A 27,035-nucleotide genomic window follows, 5' to 3' on the forward strand; every position below is an offset into this window, starting at 1 on the left:
TGTCTCCTGCTACTAACAGTGTTTCGGCAGTGGACCAAATGTGTTAACAGTACATTGCATGATTGTTTGACAAAATTTAGATATTAAAAATCTTAATGAACCCTTTCATGGCTCACTGGATTACAGCATTAGAACAGTTAACGAAATCAAAAGAAATGCCTTAAATGAGAGACTATTTTACCTTGTGAAAGCGATAAAGGTTATATAATTTACTACTTAATAAGGAAGTTCATCAATTATCTAAAAGTGGATGTTGGGATGAAATTTCTGTGCTCTTTGTTGTGTTGAATTCCAGGAAATTAAATGACAATGATTTGTCACCTTATTTAATTAATTAAAAAAACATCCAGCTCATATAATTAACTTATTTGTTTGCCTATCTTACATAATTAACTTATTTTAGCGAAACTAGTTTGAAGCTACAAGTCAATCAATTAAATTTATGAAAAATAAAAGCATAATATATGCATTTATGGCAAAACTTTTTCTATACAAAAGGGGAAAAAAAAACTGAGATGCAACGGCGACAATCCTGCATAATTGACGTGATTCACATCAGATCCTAAGTTCAAGTATATATTCTCGGACGCAATTAACAATCCTACGACTCACAGCAAAATGCAAAGGGGTATCAAATGTTTCAAGACTTGGTAACGATAAAATATCACGTCCAACAGCATTTTTCAAATGAGTTAACACACACTCTTCATAGCCAGCTTTCGCAGCAATATAAAGACTTACAAAAAAAAAAAAAAAAAACTAGCGAGAGAAGAATGTTCTCAATTTCCAAATCTTTCGAAATTGCGTAAAACAAGATGAAGGTTTGCTTGCTTACTGTCAGCATTTAACTGGCTATTTATTCTAACTTGAGCCACAGATTTGAATATATTTTTCACTTTGGTGTTCCCGATTGGGCGCTGAAGCTTCTGCAAGAAACTCAGATGAATTCTATACTAACATAGGAGCAAGTTATTGAATTATCCATGAATGAGGAATGGAAACCAATGTTTGAACAAGCATACACAAATTCTGGTTACAAAAACAGATTCGAATTTTATGTCCTGCATTACTGTAGTAAAATCTTTGCATGCTTTCCTGTAACTTCCTGTTTATAGGAACATAGATTTAAGGCAGTTCAGAGCATCATTACAAAACAAAGAAGTCAACTGGAAATTAATGCTCATGAAGACTTATGAATGTTATTCCAAATATATAAGTGACCATAAATAATCTCATACCATCCCATTAGGTTCATACATCTCGTTTGGGTCAGGGGGTATTTTTTATTTTTATTTATTTTTAAGCAATAGTTATAATTTCAATACATACTACTTTAACTATATAAATGTTTTATTTATACTATTGTATTTTTACACCACCACTTAAGACATTACAGTTAAATTTGTATTTTCTAAGTACTTAAGAGTTATTTTACTTGGAGTTTTATGGTCAGGGTTTTTGTTATAAGAACGGGTACATGGGCATAGTACATTTGGGAAACACTGCGCTAGTGCCTTATACAAGTGCTAAAATTAAAAATTTGTCTTCACAAAGATACCACTTTTTCCCACAATTACAAATGGAAAACATGCATATTTATTATCTAAAGCTCAATACTACCATTGAGCTTTAAATAATAAATATGCATGTTTTCCAATATTATGAAAAATGATATCAAATTTATAATAATTTAAAATCTATAAAACTGATACAAGCAATTTTGTGAATTTGTGTTTTGAAATATCTCAAGGTATTGAAACAAAATGTTTATAAAAAATGAAATGTTAAAGCTTTATATAAATTTAAATATATTGTGATTCTAATAAGCACACAAATACCACTTGTTCTCCTATTAGCTCTTTATTATAAAAATTGACATTAAATATGTAAATCTAAAATATAACATGCCATTTAAAAATAAATGCTAATATTCCACAACTTGCATCACTACGCATTTTAATAATAGGTAGTATGCTGCATGAGTTATTATTCATTTTACAAATATTTCAGTGCATTGAGAAAAAAATAAAATAAAACAATTAAGTAACATACCATGATTTAACACAGGGTTTCTTAAACTGGGGGTTGCGAGACCTGTAGCAAGGGGGGGGGTCGCCAAAAATTTTAGCAATTTTGATATTTCTTTAACTTATAATAATTTTACAGTTACCAAATATTTTTACACAATGTATCTAAAAATAGATAAAGATAAGACAATACACACAAAGGGGAAAAAAAAAACTTTCGATGTATTCTTTTTATAATATAAACATTCATTTTCCTTGCTTTGCACACGACTCTGACATTTTATCTGTTACTTATTTTAAATTTTCACATTGTTCTATGTATTAAAATTAGAAATTAAAGTTAATTACCTAAAACTGCAGTAGTATGTTACTGTACTAGCGAAAGAATTGACAGTTTCACTCACGCATGTGTCGGATTTTCGCAATACTTATGCGGTCCTTAGGATCGCGAAAAAAGTCTCGGTGATAAAAAGGGGTCGCGACTGAAAAATGTTTAAGAAACTCTGATTTAACAGAAAAATATTCATTTTAAATAAACTGAATCTTTAAAAACTAAAATAACCTAAGAGTGTATATAAAAGAAAATGCACAAAATGAAATGCTGTGTTTTCAGAAAGTATATTTGATTATGCTGCATCTGCAAAGCCTACTCTGCTGTTGCCGTAGTCAAATTCACTATAATATCGCCCAATGAAAACATCACCTAATATCCAAAGTGGACCCATTGGTTTTGGAACATCAAGGCCTAAGAATCCACTTAAACATATAGTTTGACCCATCTGTGATACCTAAAAAAAAAAAAAAAAAGGTTAAAATAAAATAATATCTTGCACAACATACTGAAACAATAATATTATACCTAAATTAGAGACATAGCTATCGATCTTGAAACCCAGTAGTTTTTAGAAGGTTTCCATGGTGCGTGGTAACACCATCTGCAAGAAGCTCCGAACTAACTTAAAGTCACTTCATAATGCATTTTAATGATTCGTGTTACTGAACTATTTCAAATATAACTCTGATGTAGAATACATTAATATTTCATTAAATATTTTAAACTTTATTCTCTTTGGCTAATTCCATTTCACAAGTTTCTTACCCTTTTATACTGACAAAATGTTGCTTGACTCTTCATAAAAAAATCTACAAATATCTCCAATAAATTAAGACAACTCGGATAAAATGAAATTCTGTAAGAAAAAGGCCAATAAAACGTAATGAAAAATACAATTCAGATGAAATAAAATTTAAGAAGAAAAATTATTCTGAAAATCACTAGTGGTGGAGGAATGTAATTGGGACAATTTAAGTAAATAAATTTCATTTATTTCTTGAAAATATTTCCCTTAGTAACATGCTAAAAATTCAAAACTGAGAGATAAGTTGATCTACCAGAAAACTTGGAGAAAAGGGAGAGTTGGCAGCTCTGCAAAGTTAAAACAGGCAAAAAAAGCAACTTCTTACTGCTGTGGATTTTTAATAAAATACTACTGATTTCAGGTATGATCAGACATAAATCCTACTTCTCTGGAAGCAAAAATCTGCAAAAGTTTGAGCACCAACAACCATTTTAATATCAAAACTAATGGGTTGGACGAAAGAGAAAATGAACACAGTGCCATCTGTCAAGGAAGAAAGGTGAAACATAGGAAGATAAGACAGAATTTTAAAAGTATTCAGAGCTTGGTTAGAATTAATGTCATTAAATAAAGATGATAAATTTTTGTGAATATGGCGATTTACCTAATTTTAAAATATGATGATATATTACATAGAACACAAGATTTAAAATTCTTTCCTAAATAGGAAATTATATAGGGTGATTCTATGATTATGAGACAAAACTTAAAGGGGTGGTTGAGCATACTAAAACATGTATTTCTTTTATAGGAATGTAGAGTCTAAAGTGACATGTTAAGGCACGAACGCAAAAAATGACATGGAAAAATGATTATTTACAAAATCAGTGCAAAGTGCTTCTTTGCAGCAATACAGTATTGACCAGAAATGTTAAAAATTGCAACCACTAACAGTAATACATGCTTGATAGCGACGTAGAAGAGTTTGTCGAACACGTTGAAAAATGTTAGGCCTTTCACTTACGCTTGCAGCCGAAATGGATATTCGTGCAACGAGGTCCTCCAGCGAGTCAATGGGAGTCTCTTAAATGATGCCCTTCATACGCCCCCATAAAAAGAAATTCACGCTGGATAAATCTGGCGAACAGGCTGGCCATCAGACTGGTCCACTATGGCAAATCCACAGCCATGCAAAATTCACATCCAAGTAATTCTTTCACTGATGCAATTAGATCGTGGTTTGCCCTGTCACTACTGTCCTCTATCTCATTCATTGCTCCCCATCCACCGACGCCCTCATGGCCAGCCAGTCGCAGCTGTAGCTTACTTACAAATGTTACTTCAGTATACACGAAGAAATAAGGAAACAAACTTTACTACATGTGGGAAAATGAGCATAAAAACTGATGAAGTTATGAACAGTTGTCCAGCAGTGAGTCGTATGGTACATGACATTTCACATAGTGTCTGACACATTTACAGACATTATAGACCAACAAATGTTGTTTATCCATCCTTACGAATCTACATTCATTCATGTTGTGCTTAAGGGTTTTTGTCAGATCAATAAGCATAACTGCCCAGATCTACTCGAAAAATTTCTCTGGATGTGGCTTCATGAGTTCACTGGAATTCCAACAAAACATGAGTAATTTAACATGTCATCCATTCCAGAATCCAGTACATGTAAATATCAAAAGAACGAAAGACCACTATTCAGACAGCAATTTATGCATACTTAAAATACACTATCTGCACGTGCAAGAGGGTTTTTCCAACTGTGCTATTGCAAGATTCTGATCAAATGTGGTCTACATCCAATAATTATTAGAGATATGTCACCTTTTGTGATCCATGAAGATATATCACTGAAACCGTATATTATTATATTATGGCATATAACACGCATCAGTGTATAATGCACGCCTAGGATTTTAAAGTACATTTTTTAATTTTTAGGTATATTCACTATATAATACACACCCTTTTCTTTGTGAAGGTTTTAGTTTGGGACATGTTCAAATCCCATTTAACAGATAATACAAAGAAATTGTTGAAAGAATGCGATACAGATATGGCAGTTTTACCAGGCAGATTAATGCTATTTCAGCCTTTAGATGTGTGTATTAATAAATCTTTCAAAGAAAATTTAAAACATTGAAATACGTGCAGGTTAGAAGGTGAAGAAACATTTACGAAAGGAGGCAAATGTGACATGCCAGTCTAAAAATAATGTGTGAGTGGGTAACAAAAGCATGGAATGAAATTAGACCCAATGTAATTCAAAAGTCATTTAAAAAATGTAGTATTTCTAATAATCTAAATGGAATGGAAGATGATTATTTATTTATAAATCAGAGTGATGGTGAAGACAAAACAGAATTTGATAGTATGCTTGAAGATATAAGGGAACACAAATAAGACGAACTTTTCATGTTATTCAATAATGAAATTTTCAAGTTTATGTGCTCTCATTTCTTTTAAGTACACAGCACTTAAGTACATGTAGAAATCTATGGTATATTAATAAAATATAGATATTTATAACATTGTCATTCTAGTCTGCCTGAGCCAAAAAAATACAGAATGGATTAGATATATAACATATAATTTTCAACAACTTACTTGTAGAACATAATCAGAACCCTGGAGATCAAAATTCCTTCCACCAAATACTAATGAAATTTTCGGCAGGTTTGGAATTAATTTGCAATCCACAACATACTGCAAAAAAAAATTATTTTAAACAAAGGTTTTATTCCTTGGAAACACCAAACTAATTATGAAATACTTTAAATATGTACATAAAAACAATTACTGTCTTCAAAAAGAAAATGATACTATTATCTTATCAGCCTATATATACAATTTTACTATTATCATGAAAATTCTGTTCTTATTTATCTTAGACAATTATAGTAATTTTAATTAAATTATTTTGATAATGTTTGTATGCAAGGGAAAAAAATAAATTTTCCAAGTGTAAACTGGCAAAGTCAGATACACAGCTAATGCTATATGACATCCTTGACAAAACATGTGTGTTGATTCAATCATTCATTTTTTTCCTTAGTTTCCTTTTCACAATGGATTTTTTTTTTTTTTTCTTTTCTTTTATCTTGGTTTCTAAAATAAGCAAATTGGGATTTTCAATGATTTATTTCTATATTACATACTTCTAACATTCACACATTTGTAATATTTCCTTTTATATAACATATTAGATTTAAATTTTTAAAATTTTGTCATCAATTTAAAGTTTTATTTGCATATGTTTATGCATTATTACTGCTTTTATTTTGTGTTTACATATTTTTTGTATTTGTTACACTGGCTACGGGTTAACAAAGCTCATATCAATAAATACCTCCTTTTAGCACAAGTATGAAAATTTATATGTATAATTACAAAACATTTTTTTAAAAAAACAATTTAATCATGCTTATTATTTTTGCACATTAAGCTGCTGAAAAATTATCAGTAAAAACAGTGGAAAAAATTTAGAACCAATTTTTTACAAAGACCAAAAATTGAAATTCATAAGTAATAAATTTCATAATGGAAAAAAAAAAAAAAAAAAAAAAAGAATTTAATAAATGTTAAAACTAATACTTCAAACAAATAATATCCCAATTCAAAAAAAAAAAAAAATGAAATTTAAAGAATATAAAAGAAGAGGAATTCGATCAACTTCAATGTCACTTCGTCAGGAGGAGGAGGAACAAGGAAATCAATTGAAATCTCTTTCATAAGAAATTCTTGCTTTTCTGTATCCAGAATTAGCCAATGAACTTTATTTCTTATGAATTTCAATTTTTGGTCTTTGTAAAAAATTGGTTCTAAATTTCTTACTTTATGTCTTTTATATACATATATATAGTTTTATATACACTGCTGGCCGGCCAGTCTGCATGTTATTCCGTATGACTCTCAGCAATCCACTGATTCCTTATTCGCATAACAGTAGTTGGATGTCAACCAGTGCGATCGGCGATATCACGGAACAATAATCTGCACTTTCGATAGGCAACGATCCTCCCTCTATAGAATTTTTTAATGAAAATTGCTGATAAGCATTTCCTCTTCTTATTCGAGACACACGATATTCTGAACAAACTCCAACTTTACAAAGCACTTTCTGAATGAGAAATCCACTACACAACTTTTCTTTTATGCAGTGCGTCAGGTGACGTTTCTCCCTCATGCGTCGTCTAAATGTTCTGAAATACTAATCATTTGCATATCCCAAATTCTTCCTTTCATGTGATTTTGACATTCGTCAGATCATTCCTTCCTGGTATTGCAATTTTAATGGCCAGCAGTGTATATGTAAAATTTCAACTTGTTTAACTAAAAAGCTTTTTGTCATCATTCTTACTTGAGAAAAAGAAACACTTTTGCATTTATTAATTATTGTTAATTGATCAGAAGTTAGTTTGTTCCCCTTGAAAAGTCAACTAATTTCCAGTCAATGACCATAATTACTTAGTTTGTTGGTTACATTTTCACTTTTAAATATACCTTTTTAATGCTTCCATTTTAAATATGTTCAAGATTCCACTTTAAATATGCTTATGAGTTACTTCATTTCAATAGAATTCTAACTAATTTTTTCAAAGGAGAAAATATACTAAATATAATCTACTAAAAAATAAATTACATATATATTTTTCACCCAAGTATTATAATATTTAAAATGTTTTGAATTATATGCTATATGTTTAATGGTAAAAATTTTAATTAAAATTTTTCACTTATATTTTAAATTCTTTAAATAAAATAGAATTCTCTTTATTTAAGTTTAAAGATTCTAACTAGAATTTACTTTGTTTTTAACTTGCTTTGGGGAAGGGCCAGAATTTTTGGGTGAATTATTAAAAGTCAAATACATTGGAATGTTTCATCAGCTGATTCTAGATACAGAAAAAAATGGATTTTTGTAGAAGAGTGATTTCAAATGATTTCAGTGTTCCTCCCCCCCCCCCGATGAAGTGGTATTGAAGTTGATTGAATTCGTCTTGTGTTATGTTCATTTTTCTTTAAGTTTCATTAATTTTTTTTAATTGGGGTATTGCTTGTTTGAAAAGTTTTGGTTTTAACTTTTTAAAAATTCTTTGTAACATTTAATGGATATGCATGCAATTAACTACACGAAAGCACACTAAAATTGAGCTGGTCAAAAGCATGATTTTTAATACTTATTTAGAAGCATGACAATATTTATTAATAAAAGGGTTTATACTTCTCCTTGTGCCAAAGGCGTTGCTCCAATTTCTTTGTTAAGTTTCTCTATTTCAGCAACAGGACCAGCAATGAGAGAAGTTCCAGTATCTGCAATAGCTTGACAGCCACCAGCACAGTATACACCTGATTTGCCATTTACAGATAAACTGAAATGTAAGATAATTTCAGTAAAAGATGCTCAAGAATGAAGATACAACTTACAGTCATAGGATCAACATAATATAGGTTTGAAACTGTACAATGTCAACATGGTCATACAATCAATGCCCTCATGCAGCCCATATTAGTTATTTGAATACTATCAACATAAGAAAAAATATTCTAAGAGTGTAATAATTAATAGGAAGATTAATGCACTTTCACAACACAGTTATCACATGCATATAATCAACAATGCCTAGGATCATAACCAGCATAACATCAACACAGGTAAAGAACCATCATGGCAAAAAAAAAAAAAAAAAAAAAAAAAAATTAATCTGCATACAAGAGCTATAGGCACAGCATTGAAAAGACATTATAATTAGAAAAACTGTATAACCAAGAGTGTAAGAATTTGATTTCTTAATTATTTTTAGGGTACTTATGCAGGATTTATACAAGCATAAGATCAATGCTGACATATGATCAAAACCAGTTTTTGAACTGCTCTGCCAGTACAGGTATTGTCAATGCTACTTTCTTCCAAAAGAAACATTACTCCTCTCTTTTCATTTAAATTCAGATCATTCTCCATTTTTGTGGTGTTTTTGTTTCTCTAGCCTGATGCAGAAAAAAGTATTCTTTTTCACTTTTTAAGTACTCTTGATTCTTCTGCGATGCTTTCTTGTAAATACTGAACTGTAATAGCTTTATAGTACTCATACTTCATGTTCAGTTCTTAAATTTGTGCCACAATGACTCAAATCATTTTTCTGTTATCTTATCCCCTGCATGCTTGTTCCATGGCAAGCAAGCCATAAATGTTGTCCTCAAATTTTAAAAATTCTCTAAATTTTCTAAATGTAACACAAGAATGTGATAGAAGTTCTTATCAGAAATTCCCATAGCTTCCCCCAGCCATAAATTTCTCATCAATTCCAACATCGAATCAACTTCTAAACAATTTTTAACTTGTATCAAATTCTGTATAATATTAAATGTTACTGATGCATTACATGCACTTTCTTTTCCACTCGCAGACCACTTTAATTTAGTTTCTACTGCTATCAATGATTCAGAAATTTGGAAGACCCTTAGCAAGGAGCAAATCTAAATTTAAATACTTTCTTTATAAAACTATTTTATAGAATCAGCCTGAAGTTTGCTACTTATATTTCAGGCTTTGACAACAGTAAGTGTTGCTAGGCGATTGCAGATGATGACAATCAAAAGTTTGACATTTTTAACCATAACTTCTTTGGATTGTTTGCCATTTTAGCGTGATTTGTGTTGTTTACAGTAGATTGAAAAATTCATCTTGGGCAAAAAATGGAAGTGATTTGTGAACATTTTTGTGCAATTATTTTTCATAACTTTTGATGTAGATTATCAAGACAACTGTGGTTCAACGAACTTAATTCTTTATACAACGGTAACACACTATCCCACAGCACTGTAAAAAACTGGTATAACGAATTCAATCGTGGTTGACGTTCGCTCCTGGATGAATCCCATGAAGGTTGTCCAAAATTGGTTGTGCCAGAAAATATCAATACTGTGCGTGATCTGATAAAGCAAGATTGTCATATGACATACCATGAGATTGAGGCATCTTAGTGCATTAGTAAAGCAACATTCAATAAGATATCACATGAACATTTGACCGTAAAAAAGATTTGTCCACATTGGATCCCGCATAATTTGACAAAAGAAGGCTCATGTCCACTGGTGCAAGGTAATGGAAAAATACAGTCAAGGTGCATCAAAGGCTGTATATAACATCTATACAGGTGATGAATCATGGATCTATGCATATCAGTTCGAAAATAAACAGCAGTTGACTGTATGGGTCTTCTAACACAAGCAAAATACAACAAAAGTTGTTCGTGGAAGAAGCACATCGAAACAAACGGTTGCATGTTTCTTCGGCATTACCAACCACATGACGACACTGGCATTACAGTAATGCAGGATGGTCAATTCAGAATAGCACATGACCAATTGTTTGCCCAGAAGTCACCGGAGAAATTTTGAAAAAAGCAGAAAAAGATGTGAATCATTCTTTATCATGACAATGCCAGCTCTCACACATCGGCTCAAACAAAGGAACTTTTGACAGGCCAAAACATCAAATTGATATGTCTGTACAGGCCTGATTTGGCATCCAATGACTTTTTTTAAATTCCCACATATCAAAAATAAATTACGCGATCACTGATTTGCAACACCCGAAGAAGCAGTCGATGCATTCAAAATGCATATTTTTTTAATTACCTCAATCGGAGTGGGAAAAGTGCTTCGAAAATTAGTTCAGACACATGCAAAAGTGTATTGATTTTCGAGGAGAATATTTTGAAAAACAATAAATACAGTTTCGATCATAAACATTTGTTTTTCATTATTAGGCGAGTAATATAAATAGCACACCTTGTACAACATTTTTATTTTATTTTTATGTTTCTGAATACCATTATCAAGTTTCTTAACCCGTTAGAAATAAAATAAAATAATTGCATTTGGAAATTGATCAGTTTAAGTTTACTAATAACTCTGCAAAAAGAAGTGGAATGAATTAATTTCTTTCGTTTGAACATTGAGTAGTTTTAATTTACAATTTCATACATAAATTTTATTTGCATTAAAAGCCACACCACAGGCATGCCAGAGCCACATTATGACCATCCCTAATATATTATGTACTGGCTCATACATATGATCATATATGATTATGCATTTGGACAGAAACTTTCCTACAGTAGAAATTATGCTATTTGAAAAAAGCATTTGAAGTTTTCACAGAAAAAAATTTCAATGGATTTAATCTCACAATACTTTATTTAAAAACTTACTGAGTTTGTTCGAACTTCTGTGAATTCCTGTTCACTGAGTTTAATGAACATATTTTGAGTAACATATACTTTACAAGAAGAAAGTGTACTGAAAATTGTTAAAAGAGATATGAGTTAGTTAAGGGAGGAGTCAATTAATGATTAATAGAGAAGTTAAAATAGTTCTCAATTTCACGATCATTAGTGACTATACACATTCTTCAGACTACAGTCTACCATAAACCAACTGGCAATTTAGAAAGAATCTCATATGATTCTTCATTTCATCCTCATAAAACAGTTACTTTTCATTTTTACTTAACATGAACTAAAGATTTCTGGTCCTCAATACAAGAATCAATTAGAAGTAACTTCATTAGACATTCCCCCTACTATCCAGTCATCCCAGAAATTAGTTCCATTTTCAAAAAGATTTGATTATAAACCTGCTGTAATTCCATCTCTATCCATCTGAAAATTGCTAACAGCAGACAAATCAAATATGAAAATATAAACACAGAAATTTAATGCACAGGCTCAACATCAGAAAATTATGGGTAAGAATAGCAAGGGTAAGAATAGCAAGGGTAAGAATAGCAAAGAGATATTTATACAAACTCTCTGCCAACCAGTACACCAGCAAAAATAGCACATATTACTTAGAGTATCCAAACTCGATAATTGAATGGGTCAAGGGCAAAATCATCTACAAAACCTGGCATAAATGTAGCTTTAAAATCACAGACATGCTAGAAATCACCACTATGACTGATACAACAGATCTTTCAATCTATCATACATCTGAGTGCCAGTTCTGAGAAGTAAAGTATCCCTGCAGAAAGCAATGAAAGAGGGAGAACTTGATCAAGCCCTTCATTCCAACTCCATTTGACAAGGCACATGTGCCATCTGTGAAAGTTTCTTATTTTCACTTATCTTTAAATGTGATTTTAGCTTCCCGCTTAGAGGAATTTATTTTATTTAAGACTTCAACACCATGTGTCTTAATTCTTACAAATGAGTCAAGGAATACTGCATAACATAAAAACTCAGAACAATAGAAAAGAACAAAATTTTATACTACTGCCATTGTAAGTATTTCACTGATTTGTTGCTGTAAGGAATTCAGTTTATTTAAGATTTGTTTCTTCAATACCATGTGTCTTATTTCTTACAAATGAGTCAAGGAATGCTGCATAACATAAAAACTCAGAACAATAGAAAAGAATGAAATTTTATACTACTGCCATTGTAAGTATTTCACTGATTTGTTGTTGTAAGGAATTCAGTTTATTTAAGATTTGTTTCTTCAAGTTTCAAGTACAATTTTCACCTTGTTATTAAAAATTTTAAAAAACATCCTTTACAACTATTGCTGCAATGTTCATGCATGCTTCACTTAAATTATGCAAAATGAAGCCTCTTAAACTATTTGCCAAAAAGCAACTAAGAAACAAATTCTTGAACAGCAGAGGACAAATAAGAATTAGATAAAGGATTACTAAACAGAATAAAAAGATTTTTACTGATATAGAACATCTCTAGGAAATGTAATGGAAGACATTTTCTTAATAATTTTGACTATGGAGAATTGGAAATTGTAATATCTGATGTTTTTCTAAGCAGCAATGATGGATAACAAAAGAAACAAACTTACAAAATTTGAAAACAAAACTTATGCTCTTCAGTATGAACTCATGCTCTTCAGTATGAAACCTCAAAAATAAACTTATTTTACCATCATATATGAAACCACAGTGGCAAGGAATATTATTCGTACCTAATGAGTTAACATACCTACCAACTTTATAAAAGTAAAAATCAGAAGGTTTTTTTGGAGGCGGGTAGAATTCAAATAAAGCCCAAAGTAAATTTTAAAAAAGTGAAAGAAGCACTTTCTTGATATTTTTGAATAAATAACAAAATTATAGTACTGAAAACTTTCTGTTATGTCAGTTCCTGTTGCTCATTATTAACTGTTTTATCATTAAGTTCAGATGTTTTATAACTAATAATAATATGGACCACTAGTAATCTCTACAGAAATAATTTTGTAATAGAAACTATTTTATTAGCCCTGCAAAAAAGTGTACAAAAGTGTTTCGCATATTTATTGCATAATACAAGCTTTTACAAATCTGCTCCATTTCAGTGTAATATCATAACATAATTTACCTTGGTTCCTCCCCCCCCCCCGATAGCATATATTAAAGTAACCTTTTTAAGAAAAATATTTATTACTTGTCATCCAGTCTTTCAATGCCATAAAACTGGTTTTCTTGCCTTTTTTTACATAAAATTAACATTACATCTTGAACTTTTCATACATCTAAAACACTTAATTTATCAGGTAATCACACTTTTTGGACTTTAACATTTCTACATTTAAATAAAGCAATATACCCATCCATAGGAAATTGCCAATAGCCCCTTCTATCAACTGGAACATATGTAAAGTTGCCTCTATAATGGTCAGGATCACTACCTCCAAATATGATTTCTCCTCCAACACTTGCATTTGGGTTGCTGAAATGGCAGAAATTGGGACAGTTTAATAAAAATTTTCATACAAACCAATCATTTTAAAATGCACTTAACAATATTTGCACAAGATATATAAAATGATGATTAATAAAAACCCCCAAATAATTACACTCATTTACAAAATTATTCAGAAAAAAGAATTAACAGAAAAACTGTCCTACAAAATAAAAACAAAGCATATACCATAAGCTATGGTAAATAAATAGTTGTCAATTTTAGAATATGAGAAACAAGATGTTTTTACACCTTGTATCCAGTGCAACTCTAAAGGTACACCAAAGTAGGAAATTTGATTCAAACTAAATTCAGATTATTAAACTAGTTATAATAGAATTTTAATATCAAATGCATTAAATTAAAATTAGAATAAAAAAATAAGCTATAGTTTGGGACTAATTTAATTCAAATTTGTTCTTTCTTTTAATATTATTAAATTAATTAGTACAGGAAGGAAAAAATTTAATTTATTAAAATGCTTTTAAACACCATGGAAACAAAATTAAGATCTAATGTGCATATAATAATGAGGATAAAATTAGTAACAAACCATTTTCAAATTTAAAGCAAAATTAATTACAAATGTTTACCCATTATGTAAATATTCATAAAATGTTCTACAAATCTCTCCAATATATTAAAATACTGAATATATTGGAGAATGAATAAAAATTAACCAGAAAAATTGCTCTACAAATTACCAAGGAAAAATTGAATTTGAACAAATTGTGTTTCACTGAAGGATGGATATCGCTGAAGGATTAAATAATCGATATTTTTCTTGAGTTACATTTAGAAGGGATGATCTATATTCAATTTAATTAAAAATTAATTGAAATAAAAAATCAGATGTGATGAAAAATTGAAAGCCTGATTTTACCAGGACAGTCGGCAACTATGGTATGTTCAAGTAAATATAATTACATATCATATTTTCTACATAAATTACAAATGTATATAATAAATGTAAATCTATAATACTAAAATCAATTTCAGAAAAATGAGATATATTTAACCATATACTCTAAACTACATTAATAATCTTTTTGTTGTGAAATAAAAAGAACTTTTTAAATCCTACCGATTAAGATAAAAAGAGAATATCGGTTGCTGCACAAGTTTTTGTTTTATCATATTATCAAAGACAGGTACAACTCCATCTACGGAAATAGTACTAAATCCCAAGCCTAGAATACCATCAAATTTAGCTGCCACAAATGCCAGTCCAGGTTCTGTTACAGCTTCACCAAATGTTTGATCCTGAATCTGAAACAAAATAAAATAGAAAGTATTATTTTACTTAAGAGGCTATTACTTCAAACCTTTTAACAAGAAAGAATAAAATATTTTGCCACACTCTATAGCTATAAATAACATATAATAGTATTTCTTTAAAATAATATTGTTCTGAAAGAATAAAGTCTCCTTAATGGTATCAGAAAGCTCTAATTTCCAACTTACATTTCTAACTACAAATGTATTCTCATATCTCCTGATTTAATACCAGCAAATTCAATTATCCATGATTTCCTGAGGCATATAAGAAAGTACTAAAATGTAGTATAACAGTTTATCCTACAATGATCAAGCACCATCGAGAATGATTTATTTAAAATATTGCATGTACATAAAAATCATCTCAGCCATTTTTTTCGGGATGGGGGGGGGATTTGTTACAATTTTTATCAGTATCTAGCAAAAATTCTTACTTTCAAATTTTATTTTTGCAACAGAATTTCTGCTATAAGAGTATCTGAAATATAACAAAAAGCTTTTGAGAAGAATATTTTATTAAAACCCAGAGTTTCTAAATGTTGTAAGATATCCAAAGACAGAGAATGATGCATCGAAGATGAACTATGTTCTGGTAGAAGAAATACCTCAGCAATTAAGTGAATTTTACTTTTATTTTCATGCAAAATGAAAATGTCATGAATTGCTAAAAAAAAAAAAAAAGGTACATGACATATATATAGATATATTCTATGCAATTACTTACTTTTGATCCTCCAACTGTTACAACATCAGTGCTTAAAAATCCTGTCATACTTCCACTTCCATATCTAATTTCTAATGATGTTCCATTGGGTTTGTAAGTGCTAGATTTCTCACTATCATATTTATTATGAAGTACTGAAATATGAAAACAAATAAATTTAAGTATTAATAATAATTAAGGATTGATCTTTTCTCAAATAGAGATTTAAAAATAGCATAGCTACTTTAAATGCATGCTTAAAAATCAATTAGCAATTTGTTGATTTAAGAAATTAAAATTCAAAATGTAACTTTCATGTTCCTTAAAGTATTCTGTCAGGGTGAACTGGTTCATGCATTTACACTATCCCCTCCCTTGCATCCAAGGTACAATGTTTTAATGAATTGGTCTTCTAAAACAAACTGATAAACTTTGACAGTGAAGTGACTGGCAAGCATAATTACTGCTCTTGATGCTATCCACATTGTAACCAAGCCACTGCTGTGCTTTATTCTGAGGACAAAACAGTCTGGATCATAAGTCTCTGAAAGGATTTACCCCACATAAAATTTCTCAGAAGTGAGAAAGATAATGCAGATAAACTCATATCAGAACAATACACATTTTGTATTACAACTGTAGAAATCAAAGGTTCTCAACCAGGGAATCCCCATGGGAGAGGAATGCGGTCAGTCTTCTATTTAGCTGTTAAGTATTAAGTTTTAAATTAAGAAATAAAAAAAAAATTGCTTTGATTAAAGCTTTGTTGTTACCACTGTTCTTTACACTTTTTGTTGTTTATTTTATAAAAACACTTACCTTTGGTCTAGGTTTTACATTCCTTACATCATTGAAATAAGCATTGCCAATAGGTCATAAATATAAACCCCGCAACGCTCTCCACAATATTTCAGTAAAAGTACATGAATTCAGAAAACTGTCGAGTCTCAACATAATTTCAGTAGTCAATTTTTTAAGCAAAATTCTTTTTAAAAGTTAACATCCTTTTTAGCAAATTACATTAACTACAATTTTTTTATTATTATTCAGACAAGTTTTTTTAGAAATTGTAGTGCTCAATATACTAAAAAGACCTACTGTCATGGTACAAAATATACCAGCTAGACAGCATAAAAAAAAATCTTGTCTTTTGAAGTCTGATATATTTTCCCACTTACGTCCTAGATGTGTCAGTGAAGCCAATACATTTAAAGGAGAGGCAAACTCAGACTTGACAATTTGCTGCTTTAATCAAATTGAAAATCATTCAAAATTCTTGACTGGAAGTGCATACACTGACTTAAAATTTGGAGTGCTAAAAAAAATTAAAAGTCAGTTTGCTAATCTAATGTTAGACTGTGTCCTTTTACTTAAACTTTTATGCATCAACAATTTAATACAGAACTTAAACACATAATTAACATACAATCCATTATGCTTATTAAACATCAATGATGAACTATATTCTAAACATTTCCAATTTCTCTTGCTCTACTTACAACATGCTACATTTGTCCATTTGCATTTCTTTGATGGCACCCATAGATTTGAAGATCCAGTATCAAAAACAACTTTAAAATTCTGAGGTGGAGTCCCAATAGAAATAGGTCCATAATATTGAGCCTATGAAAATTCAACAAATTTGGGATTAAGACATTGAATGCAATCTGTTTGGTCACTAAATAAACATTGGAAATGTTAAAACACTTTTTACAATTTTCTCATATTGTGATTATTAAAATAACATTTGCTTTATTTCTGAAATACAGTCAAAAGTCTTTAATCCAGACTCGTCGGGACTTCGGCGATTCCGCATTATCGATTTTTCCGGATTATAGATCATCAGTTTAAATTTGGTAAGATGGCATGCAGAAATTATAAAATTAAAAATATGAAACCATAATTTATGAAATAGAGAACAATTATGATCTAAAGAGTTTACAAAAAAAAAAAAGCTTAATATTTATTTGTTTACTTTATTAAACATTTCTTTCAACGCGTGCATGCGTAAAGCATACATTACGCATAGTCGAAATTAGAAAATTGCAACCAGAAAACTATTTGATGTGTATTCGTGATATTTATAATGAATTTGATTCAAATCATATAAAAGACAGAGTACATCGAGATGAAATACTACATTTAGTAATGAACTATAAGCCGAATAAAATAAAAACATCTGCCCTGAAGATTAGAATAGTGCTGACAGATCAACTTCCAGTTCATTGCATGCTGTGACGTTCCCCTCCCCCGCAGAGCAGCGTGAAATTGATAAACAGATTTCGGAATGGTTAGAGAAACAAAGAATATACCTTTATCCATTTTTTTGCAGCAATTCCACTTTTTGTTTGATGGACATCGAAACATGCTTTCGCTTTGTAGATCCTTTGGAAGTATACAACATCGGAAATTCTATTTGACATAATCGAAAGTTCAAGCTTACTTTTATAAAATTGCTCTAACAGTCTGCAAAAAATAATAAGCCGGATCCAATTCGAAGATTAAGGAACAACTCAATCTGCAACATTAACTGAAATAGCTAATTAAATAATTTTAGCTTGGCTTATACCGTCCCTTATACATTAAACATGCATGCATAAACGTATTATGCACATTTGTACACGCATATGCGCATGCGTAAAGATATTATGCGCATGCGTAAATGCATATGCGCATGAATGGTTTGTAATCGAGAGGTTTTCCTCTGGGAATACACTTTTTAGCAACTTTGTGGATTGTCTCACAAAACTTCTTCAACTAAGTATCAATGCTCCCAATATAGAATATATTATCATCTTCAAAACCCTGTTCTGAATATGCAGTAAATACATTCGAGTTGGCTTTTTCAAAGTTCCATCTGCGTTGTGGTCTACTACATTTGGCATTTCTTTTTTAGGAGTATTTTCCTTGATTGCTGTAATGATCGCTCTGTTTACAGTCATAAATTACATTTCTTATGGCATTAGGTGCTAGATCATCCGAAACCATTTGTAGATGTGTTGTTGTAATGGAGGTAAGTAGGAACATTGGATGGGTGGTATAGAAGATTTAAAGGGTTGAGTTCAGAAGATCTTCTATCACTCTACCTGCAATATTGTAGTCAGCAGAGTTTCATCTAGTCTATGAGCATTAAAATCACCCATTAGCACTGTTTTTCTGGAGAAAGAGAGAATGTCAAAATTTAATTTTGTGTTACCAGTTGGGCTGTAGCACATAAAGATTGTAAAATAGGCATCATTTTTCCAAACTTCAGTGCAAACCTACTCAGAGCCACTGACACAGTCCAAGGCACTAATAATTGTGAAAGAAGACATAAGAGATTTCTTTAGTTCAACAAGAATACCACTTGCAACTCGTCTTGATTTAGGTAATATATGTAAGAAGTATCCAGGAAAATTGCGGAATTTTAAGGATTCCAAAGTCAGATTATTAAATTAGCTTTAACAATGGAAAACGCAACATCCTCCTCCTTATCTAGAATAGTTAGTTCTTTTTCATGTGAGAGGCCATCAGCATTCCACTGAAGCAGTCTCAAAAGTTTACCCACCTTGCAAAAATTCTCAGTAAAATGTCCAGAGACACAAGGAAGGAGGCAAAGCTGTAGCAGATTTAGTATTAACCAGGGTGCACCCCGTGAAGGACTGTTACATTACATTCCCGAGTGTGTTTGTACACATGCGTTAGTAAAACGGGAGATAAAACATATTTGTTCAGATCCGGAAGTCCTGCATTTATTTGCTTTCATTGTTACACTTTTGGCTTCATACGTAGAACATTAAGAAGTTACTGGTTTTGAAAATTTCACTTTTTTTAATTATTATTTTGAAAGAGGATGAATGGATTGAAAATGAAAAGAAAGGTAGCAGATGATATTAAGAAATTTTTGAAGGCCTGGACTTTAAAATACTTTTTTGTGGAGCAAGATAATATAATTACATGCTTGATATGTAATTTCATGATAAGCACCAGAATGTTTAATTTTGTTACGATTAGAACTAAAAAAAAATATTTTTTGTCATATCAGAACAGTAAGCTGTAAGTAAACTCCTGATTTTTGCCCTAGAATTAATGAAAACTTCATATTTAGAGCAACAAAACCCTGTGACTCATCCCAAAGTAATTATTCTGTATAATTTAAGCAGAGAAAGTTTCAAACCTGAACATTCTGAACTTTGAAAACAAATCACTGTAAACACATATTTGAAAAATATAAAAAATATTTTTTCACATTTATCTTTATTTTGTTTAGTATAAAATTGAAGCATATTTTATATATTTCTCTTAAAGGAAGTCAAAGATATTAATAGCTTTTAAGCACATTTTTTTTTTAAATTCTTCCCTTTACTAAACCTAACTCTAAAGATTTTTCAGTACTACTAGATTTTTACGGCCCCACACAATAAACTGCCAAATTAAGTAAACCGTGTGAAATAATAAGTCTTTTTTCAGATTAACTTCTGTTTGTCAAATTTGATGAAACACATGATATCATAATTATCTTTTTTTCAGTTTCAACATTTTTCACTTTTGGCTTCTATTTGCCAAATTTGATTAACAGTGCAATATCATAGCATTCTTTCTTTCCTTTTTTTTCCCCTCCAGTTTAAACATTAGAAAAAGAATTTTTTTGACAATCTTTAATTTACTGAGCAGTGAGGAAGACACCATATCATTTTTCTAAGAAAAAGATATATTAACTCACAATAGAATATGCGTAAATGGCCACGAAATGAAATTATATCGAAACAAATGTATGTGGATGTGCAACATGAAAAGTTGTAAACAAAAAAAGAGCATTCGATCTGACAGCTGGTTTAGTGGCTCCAGAATACCATTCTTAACAACACTGCATTTCAATTACTGTTAAGCAAAGGAAGTAATGTCGCTTAAGTGGTGCAATAAACAGATCAACATGTATCAAAATACCAAAATTGAGTAAAAAAATTTTACAAGATAGGTTTGTTTGCTATATTTACTTTGACAACTTAAAGGATGAATTGGTGACCCTGGAAAAATAGTTCAAATTCACGAGAGCTTGTTAGTGCAGAGAAGAAACAATGCCGACAGGATATTTCCACAATACTAGATATTTGGCAGGTTTTGCCGTGAGTAGTGAAGTGGTGAGTGCACCACCCAGCGATGCTGACTACCGTACCAAACGGCCCAAGTTCGAATCCCGGAGAAGGCATGGATGTTTGTAAATGTATATTGTCTGTGTGACATGAGAGCACTCTAAATATGTGGCGAGCCTCTTGCGAGATTGACGGTAGGGAAAGAGGAGTGGGAGACTCTCAGAACAATCTCCCCCGAGTACTTTCCTTCAAAATTGGAGGCGGAACTGAGCAAAATCGTACAATCACCTGTATGGTGCTCAAGATTCTTGCCAATGACAAGCGCAATGTTGCAAAGCGAGATAAGTCACAATAACTGTAGTGAATGCTTCCTTGTTCAGGGTCCAAATCGCCCAGCAAGCACACCGATATTAACAATTGTGTACCACGTAGTGGAAGCCTCAATAATACATTCAGATTGTTGGTGAGCCTATTAAAAAAAGAGCTGGTTTCTGCCTTTTAACTGTGATTCACACATTTAATTTTGTTGATCCAACAAGGGGTGCTCGCACCCAAAATGTGGAAAGATTGTGGGATTCTGTTAAATAGCGAAACAAAAAGCAAAATGGTACAGCTCAACATCATTAGAGTCGTATCTTTCAGAATTTATGTGGCGGAAATCCTGTGGGAAAGATAAGCCTTTTGATGCCATGTTAAAAGCAGTAGCAGAGATATAACAGCCACAAACTGTATGCGAGTAGTTTAAACTTGGTGATAATCTTAACACCTGTTTTGATAATGGGTGTTAAGTAATAATTACCTTTTGAAATGCATGTACATCAATTTATTGGGTTATAACAGAAGTTTCCTGACACCGTACCTATCGTTTGCAAACTGCTTGCATTGGCATTTTTAACCATATTTTGTCAAAATATTTTTGGGGCTAATATTTGGAATATGGTAACAGGTAGTTTGGTGACATTTTGGTAAGGCAATAAAGGTTACTAGCTAGTACTTTAGCAGTGTACCTGGATATAGTCAAGAGTGTGCGCAATGCCATTTTTGTGCAATTCTGGGACATTTTTTTAAGTGAAAATAGGTCAACGTGTACATGAATGATACCGTGTATGTGTAATTTGCAAAAACGCGGCAAGCAGTGGGCGATTCTGCACTTTGTCCCAATTTCGCACCTAATCTTTGTCATGATTAAGCACTTTTGTTCCATAAAAGTTCAATAAGCGTAATTCGGCTAGCAGATTGTTGGAAAAAAATAATGGAAATGTTGAGTAAAAAAAAAAAAAAAAAAAAATGCCTTTACTTCGTGAAAACAAAATGCCGTCCAAACAAAAACTAGCAGGTTGCTGTAGCAGGGTTAGTCGCCAAAAAATCGTCAAGTTACCATAATCCAAAGATTAACCATTTTTGGCATTTGAAAGAAACAGTGCGAAATTTGTAAAAAAAAAAATATTGTTATCATTAAGTACAAGGTATCTGAAGTGGAACTATCAAGCTACCAGATTAGAACCATCATTTACTTCGAATTCTATTGCAAAAAGTCAGCTACAGAATGCCACGAAACCATGTGGAAAGCTTTAGGAACGAATGTTGTAGCATATGGCACTGTGAAGGTTTGACACCGAAAGTTCAAAAACAAGGACTATAACATTCAAGAAGCAGAGCACTCTGGTCGGGCTACTGATAAGGCCCACTTGCAAGAACTTGTGAAGAAAGATTTATATGCAACCACTCAAAAGCTTGCTAAGGAGTTATGTTAGTATTATGCCCATTAGGTGTGCTATGCATCGCATAAACATGATGTATAACTTCAATCACTGGGTACTGCATGAGCTGACTCAAGCAGATAAGGATAGAGGTTGTTCGTGCCTGCATTAACCTGCCCGAATATCAAAGCAAGGACAAAATTCTGGACTGGATAAAAAATTGATTTACTTAACAACACAGACCGAAAAGGGTTTGGTGAGTCTGTCGGCAGCGTTGCAAAGTGCAATTTGACTAAAAAAAAGATCATGCTTTGTATCTGGTGGGATTGCCATGGTATTATCCATAAAGTGTATCTGAGAAAAGGTAAAAGCCTCGACATTAAGGTGTACAGCAGGATGCTAGTCTGTGTTGAAGCTGTTATCAAGGAAGAATGTCGAACTGAGTTCCAGTGCAAAAAGGTAATATTCCATCAAGATAATGCAAGATCACATATGTCTGCATTTACTGGATGGACTACGTACAGCCTCGAATGGGATCTTTTGCCACACCCACCATATAGCTTGACATCGCTCCTTCGGGCTTCTACCCTTTTTTCTCAGTTGCAGCTACTTGCTGGTGCTATCTACCATTCTGCATAGATGAGGTTAATCTATTTTTGGACTCGCAGCCACCAAGTTTCTGGGCTGAAGCCTTTGAAAAACTACCAAAACATTGGCAGAAAATCATAGATGTGGGTGGTGATTACTACCCACACTAAAGTATTTGTTTCGTTTTTTTTTTTTTTTTTCTTACTTTATTAAGAATGTTTGGCTAATCTTTGGAATATGGTAACAGGTAGTTTGGCGACATTTTGGTAAGGCAATAAAGGTTACTAGCTAGGACTTTAGCAGTGTACATGGATAAAGTCAAGAGTGTGCACAATGCCATTTTTTTGCAATTCTGGGATTTTTTTTAAGTGAAAATAGGTCGACGTGTAGGTGGATACCGTGTATGTGCAATTCCTAAAAACGCGGCAAGCAGTGGGCGATTCTGCACTTTCTCCCAATTTTGCACCTAATCTTCGTCATGATTAAGCACTTTTGTTCCATGAAAGTTCTAGCATAAGCATAATTCGGCTAGCAGATTGTTGGAAAAAATGTTGAGTTAAAAAAAAAAAAAAATGTCTTCACTTCGTAAAAACAAAATGGCGTTAAAAAAAAAAAAACTAGCAGGTTGCTATAGCAGGGTTGGTCGCCAAATTTTCGCCAAGTTACCATAATCTGAAGATTAACCGAATGTTTTTTTGGCAGATAACATTCATTATAACCAGATAAAATTTATATGCAAGTGCAATAATACTTACATCTAAGTAATTAGACAATGGCTCAGGAAATGGACCAGCATTGAGAAACCTATTCTTGGGCAAAGCTATTTTAACAGGTGTTTTAACTTCAAGTAGATGTTGCCGAACAGATTGCATTCGAAAAAGAGAAATTCTAGAAGTACATAAAAAAAAAATAATAATGAAAAAAACTCACCTGAAAAGATATGGTACTTATTAGAGATCTGGCACCCACTTACATAACAACAAAAACACCACCACCGACTCCAAATCTTGCAAGCACTAAATAACCTTGCAAGCTGTTCCACATTTTTTTCTGCTTTTCTTGTTTATTTCTCTTATTTTTTTTTTTTTTTTTTAAGCTAAGGAAATAGGTAGATGGCCCCTTTCCTCATTATTTCAATGTCAATTTTGATTCTGAGACTGATAATGACACACAAACAATGCAACACAGGTAGAAATTGGCAAAATGGAAAAATACAAGTGGTAATATGGCACAGTTTGTCAAGACTTGCCTTTATATGTTTTTTCTTATATTTGTTTTTTTCTGGCCAGTCTTATTTTTTGATCATACGGCCCGCATGTGCCAGCTAGGAGGATCGGGGCTGTGCCCTTATAATGATAATGATGACTTGCCTTCTCACTCATCGGAATTTATACGATACAAGCTGCATAGAATAACAATACGTTTGATGCCATTTTGAATGCAATAGCCGAATACCTACAAAAAAGTTAAATAAAGAAAGATTCCATCACCAATAGCTTATTTGTGATGTGTTAGCAGGTATCAGATAGCTAACAAGTACCACAGATATTACTGCACATAATTAGATGCATACAATAGTATTCATAAATTACTATCAGAAATAAATATATAAAAAGAAAAATATAAGTACATACGAAACAATTCAAATTCTAATTTGGTCAGAATGACAATGTTTTAGATGCAGGGAACTTGTATTCATGAATTGTTAAAATTTGTGTTGCAATGGAGAACTAACTTTTAATGTTTAGTATATTGAGACACTCATTCTAAATATACAGCAATCCAGTTTGAAACTGCGAAAAAAAAAGGTTTTCAGATATTGTATTACATGCAAAAGGGCTTTTTTTATTAGCATTATTATTATTATTTCTTGACACATACATGTCGCGACAGCATTTGGGATAATGCTACATTGTACTAAAAATATTTAAAAACAGCATATCTTTAGAATTTTTGACAGACAGTCTTGTGTGCTTTAGATAAAAATGTTTTATTCCCTGCAGTGTAGCCACTGCTTGCTTTGAAATTGTCGAGTTTCTTTTAATAAAAAATTCATTAATGTTTTACAAAACATGAAATAGACAATAAAACAAATTCAAAATTTGAGATTCCAGGTACCCATGTCCAGGTGGAGGACTACGTTATTCAAAATTTGACAACTTCTACTAAGGTGGTTGGCTAAAATAACACATAAATCCAGGCAGTTTATACTCATTGTTATCACAGAATTCTCAACAAAGCTTTCAGTAAAATAAGAGAGCTTAACAAAATAATAAAAAATCGATGAAAGCAAGTCACGGATCAATTTGTTTTCAATAAACCGTATTTTGCTTTTATCAGCAGGGATATAAATTAACTATTACTACTGCATTTTTTCTATAAGTATTTTTCATTTTCAAATTAAGTGATTACGATTTGAAACTTCCATCAAGAAAACAGCATACAGTAGATTATTTCCAAATTTATGGTATTTTATGATGAAAAAAGTTGTGCATCCACACATGATTGCAAAATCTCTTCAACGATATCGGCAAGATCTTCAAATCCATTCAAATTCATTCATTCATTTACAATTCCCATATTCCGAACGATTAGCCCTATTTGAAACCGATTCCATGTCACAATTATCAAACGCATTATATTATCTTCAAATGCATTATTATCTTTAATAAAATTTTTGTTTTCTTAACAGATAACAAAAATCTTGCATAAATAACACAACTTTCAGAACTCCATAACACAATAACTAGAACATAAATACTAACAAAGAATATCATTCTTGTTCATTTAAAGATATTAATAGTAATAATCGAAAATAATTTCAGAAAACTGACCACGATGTACAACGTATGTAAACCTTTAAAAATTAAGTAAGAGACTAAATAACACAGTTAAAATATTTATTAAGCAATTTATGATACGCAAAATGCTTTTCAGATAGATATTTTTTTCAACACCGTTTTATGTCTTTTTTTTCACATATTTACCACATTTTCATTTCATCCAAAGATGTGAAACAACCGATTAATTCCTTTCAGTAAATTCATTTTTCTTTCCCATAACGATAATTTTGGATAAATGTACACTTAATTATAAGCAAAATACATAGAATGTTTTTAATACATGTGAAATATTTCTACACTGAGAAAATAAATACCTGTGTAATCGATTAGCCAGCAAAGTTTCGAAAGCGCATAATAACATTAATCCAATATACAGCTTCATTTTGCGCAAAAATTAAAATACAGAAGAATAAAATAAATGATGTTTAATCACCAGCTATGAGTGAAATAAGAAATATACTGAACAAGAAAATTTTACGTCAGGGAGTACACTAAGAATCATATGACACAGTAAACACAGTTGCCGGTTGTCACAGCTATTTTAGAAGTTCAGCAGACAGCACATGACTACTTGGAATTGCCACATTGATAAGAAATTACTGAAACCAAGGTCCGTAGAAAGAATGGACCTTGTACTGAAACAACTTTCATTTTAGACATGTGACTTTGACAGCCAGGATTTATGTTTTTACGACAAATGTAATTAAGGCCTCATTCAATTGAGAAACCTCCTCATCTGAATATAAAAACCTCCTCATCTACACGAGACATATTATATATATTTCACTTTATCAAATATTCGAGCAATATTTCCATCAGTAAATTTATCATTAAAAAAGCAAACCAATGAAATAATAATATAATATGGATTGGAAATTGATATACAGTATTCAACATGATTAATTTCTGAAAAGAAGGAAAGCAAATGTGGACAAAGAGGGTACAAAACAGTACACTCTATATCCGATAATTATTTTCATCCGCTTGCTAACGT

At 31.4% G+C, this 27,035-nt stretch overlaps 1 protein-coding gene across 1 annotated transcript; it reads right to left on the reverse strand.

The window, feature by feature from the left end:
- Positions 1–1,841: 1,841 nt before the first annotated feature.
- On the reverse strand, positions 1,842–26,647 carry LOC118203055 (lysosomal aspartic protease-like). The gene is made up of 9 exons (XM_035375299.2): positions 26,356–26,647; positions 23,954–24,086; positions 17,338–17,461; positions 15,860–15,993; positions 14,942–15,126; positions 13,723–13,845; positions 8,349–8,496; positions 5,732–5,830; positions 1,842–2,815 (listed from the first exon to the last, which is right to left on the reverse strand). Exons 1-9 carry the CDS (start codon positions 26,421–26,423, stop codon positions 2,654–2,656), a joined length of 1,176 nt encoding a protein of 391 aa, XP_035231190.1. The 5' UTR covers positions 26,424–26,647; the 3' UTR covers positions 1,842–2,653.
- Positions 26,648–27,035: the final 388 nt, after the last annotated feature.

This window comes from Stegodyphus dumicola, chromosome 9 (assembly GCF_044657685.1).
Source record: "Stegodyphus dumicola isolate Sdum_Otavi_A_Nest chromosome 9, ASM4465768v1".
NCBI lineage: Eukaryota > Metazoa > Arthropoda > Arachnida > Araneae > Eresidae > Stegodyphus > Stegodyphus dumicola.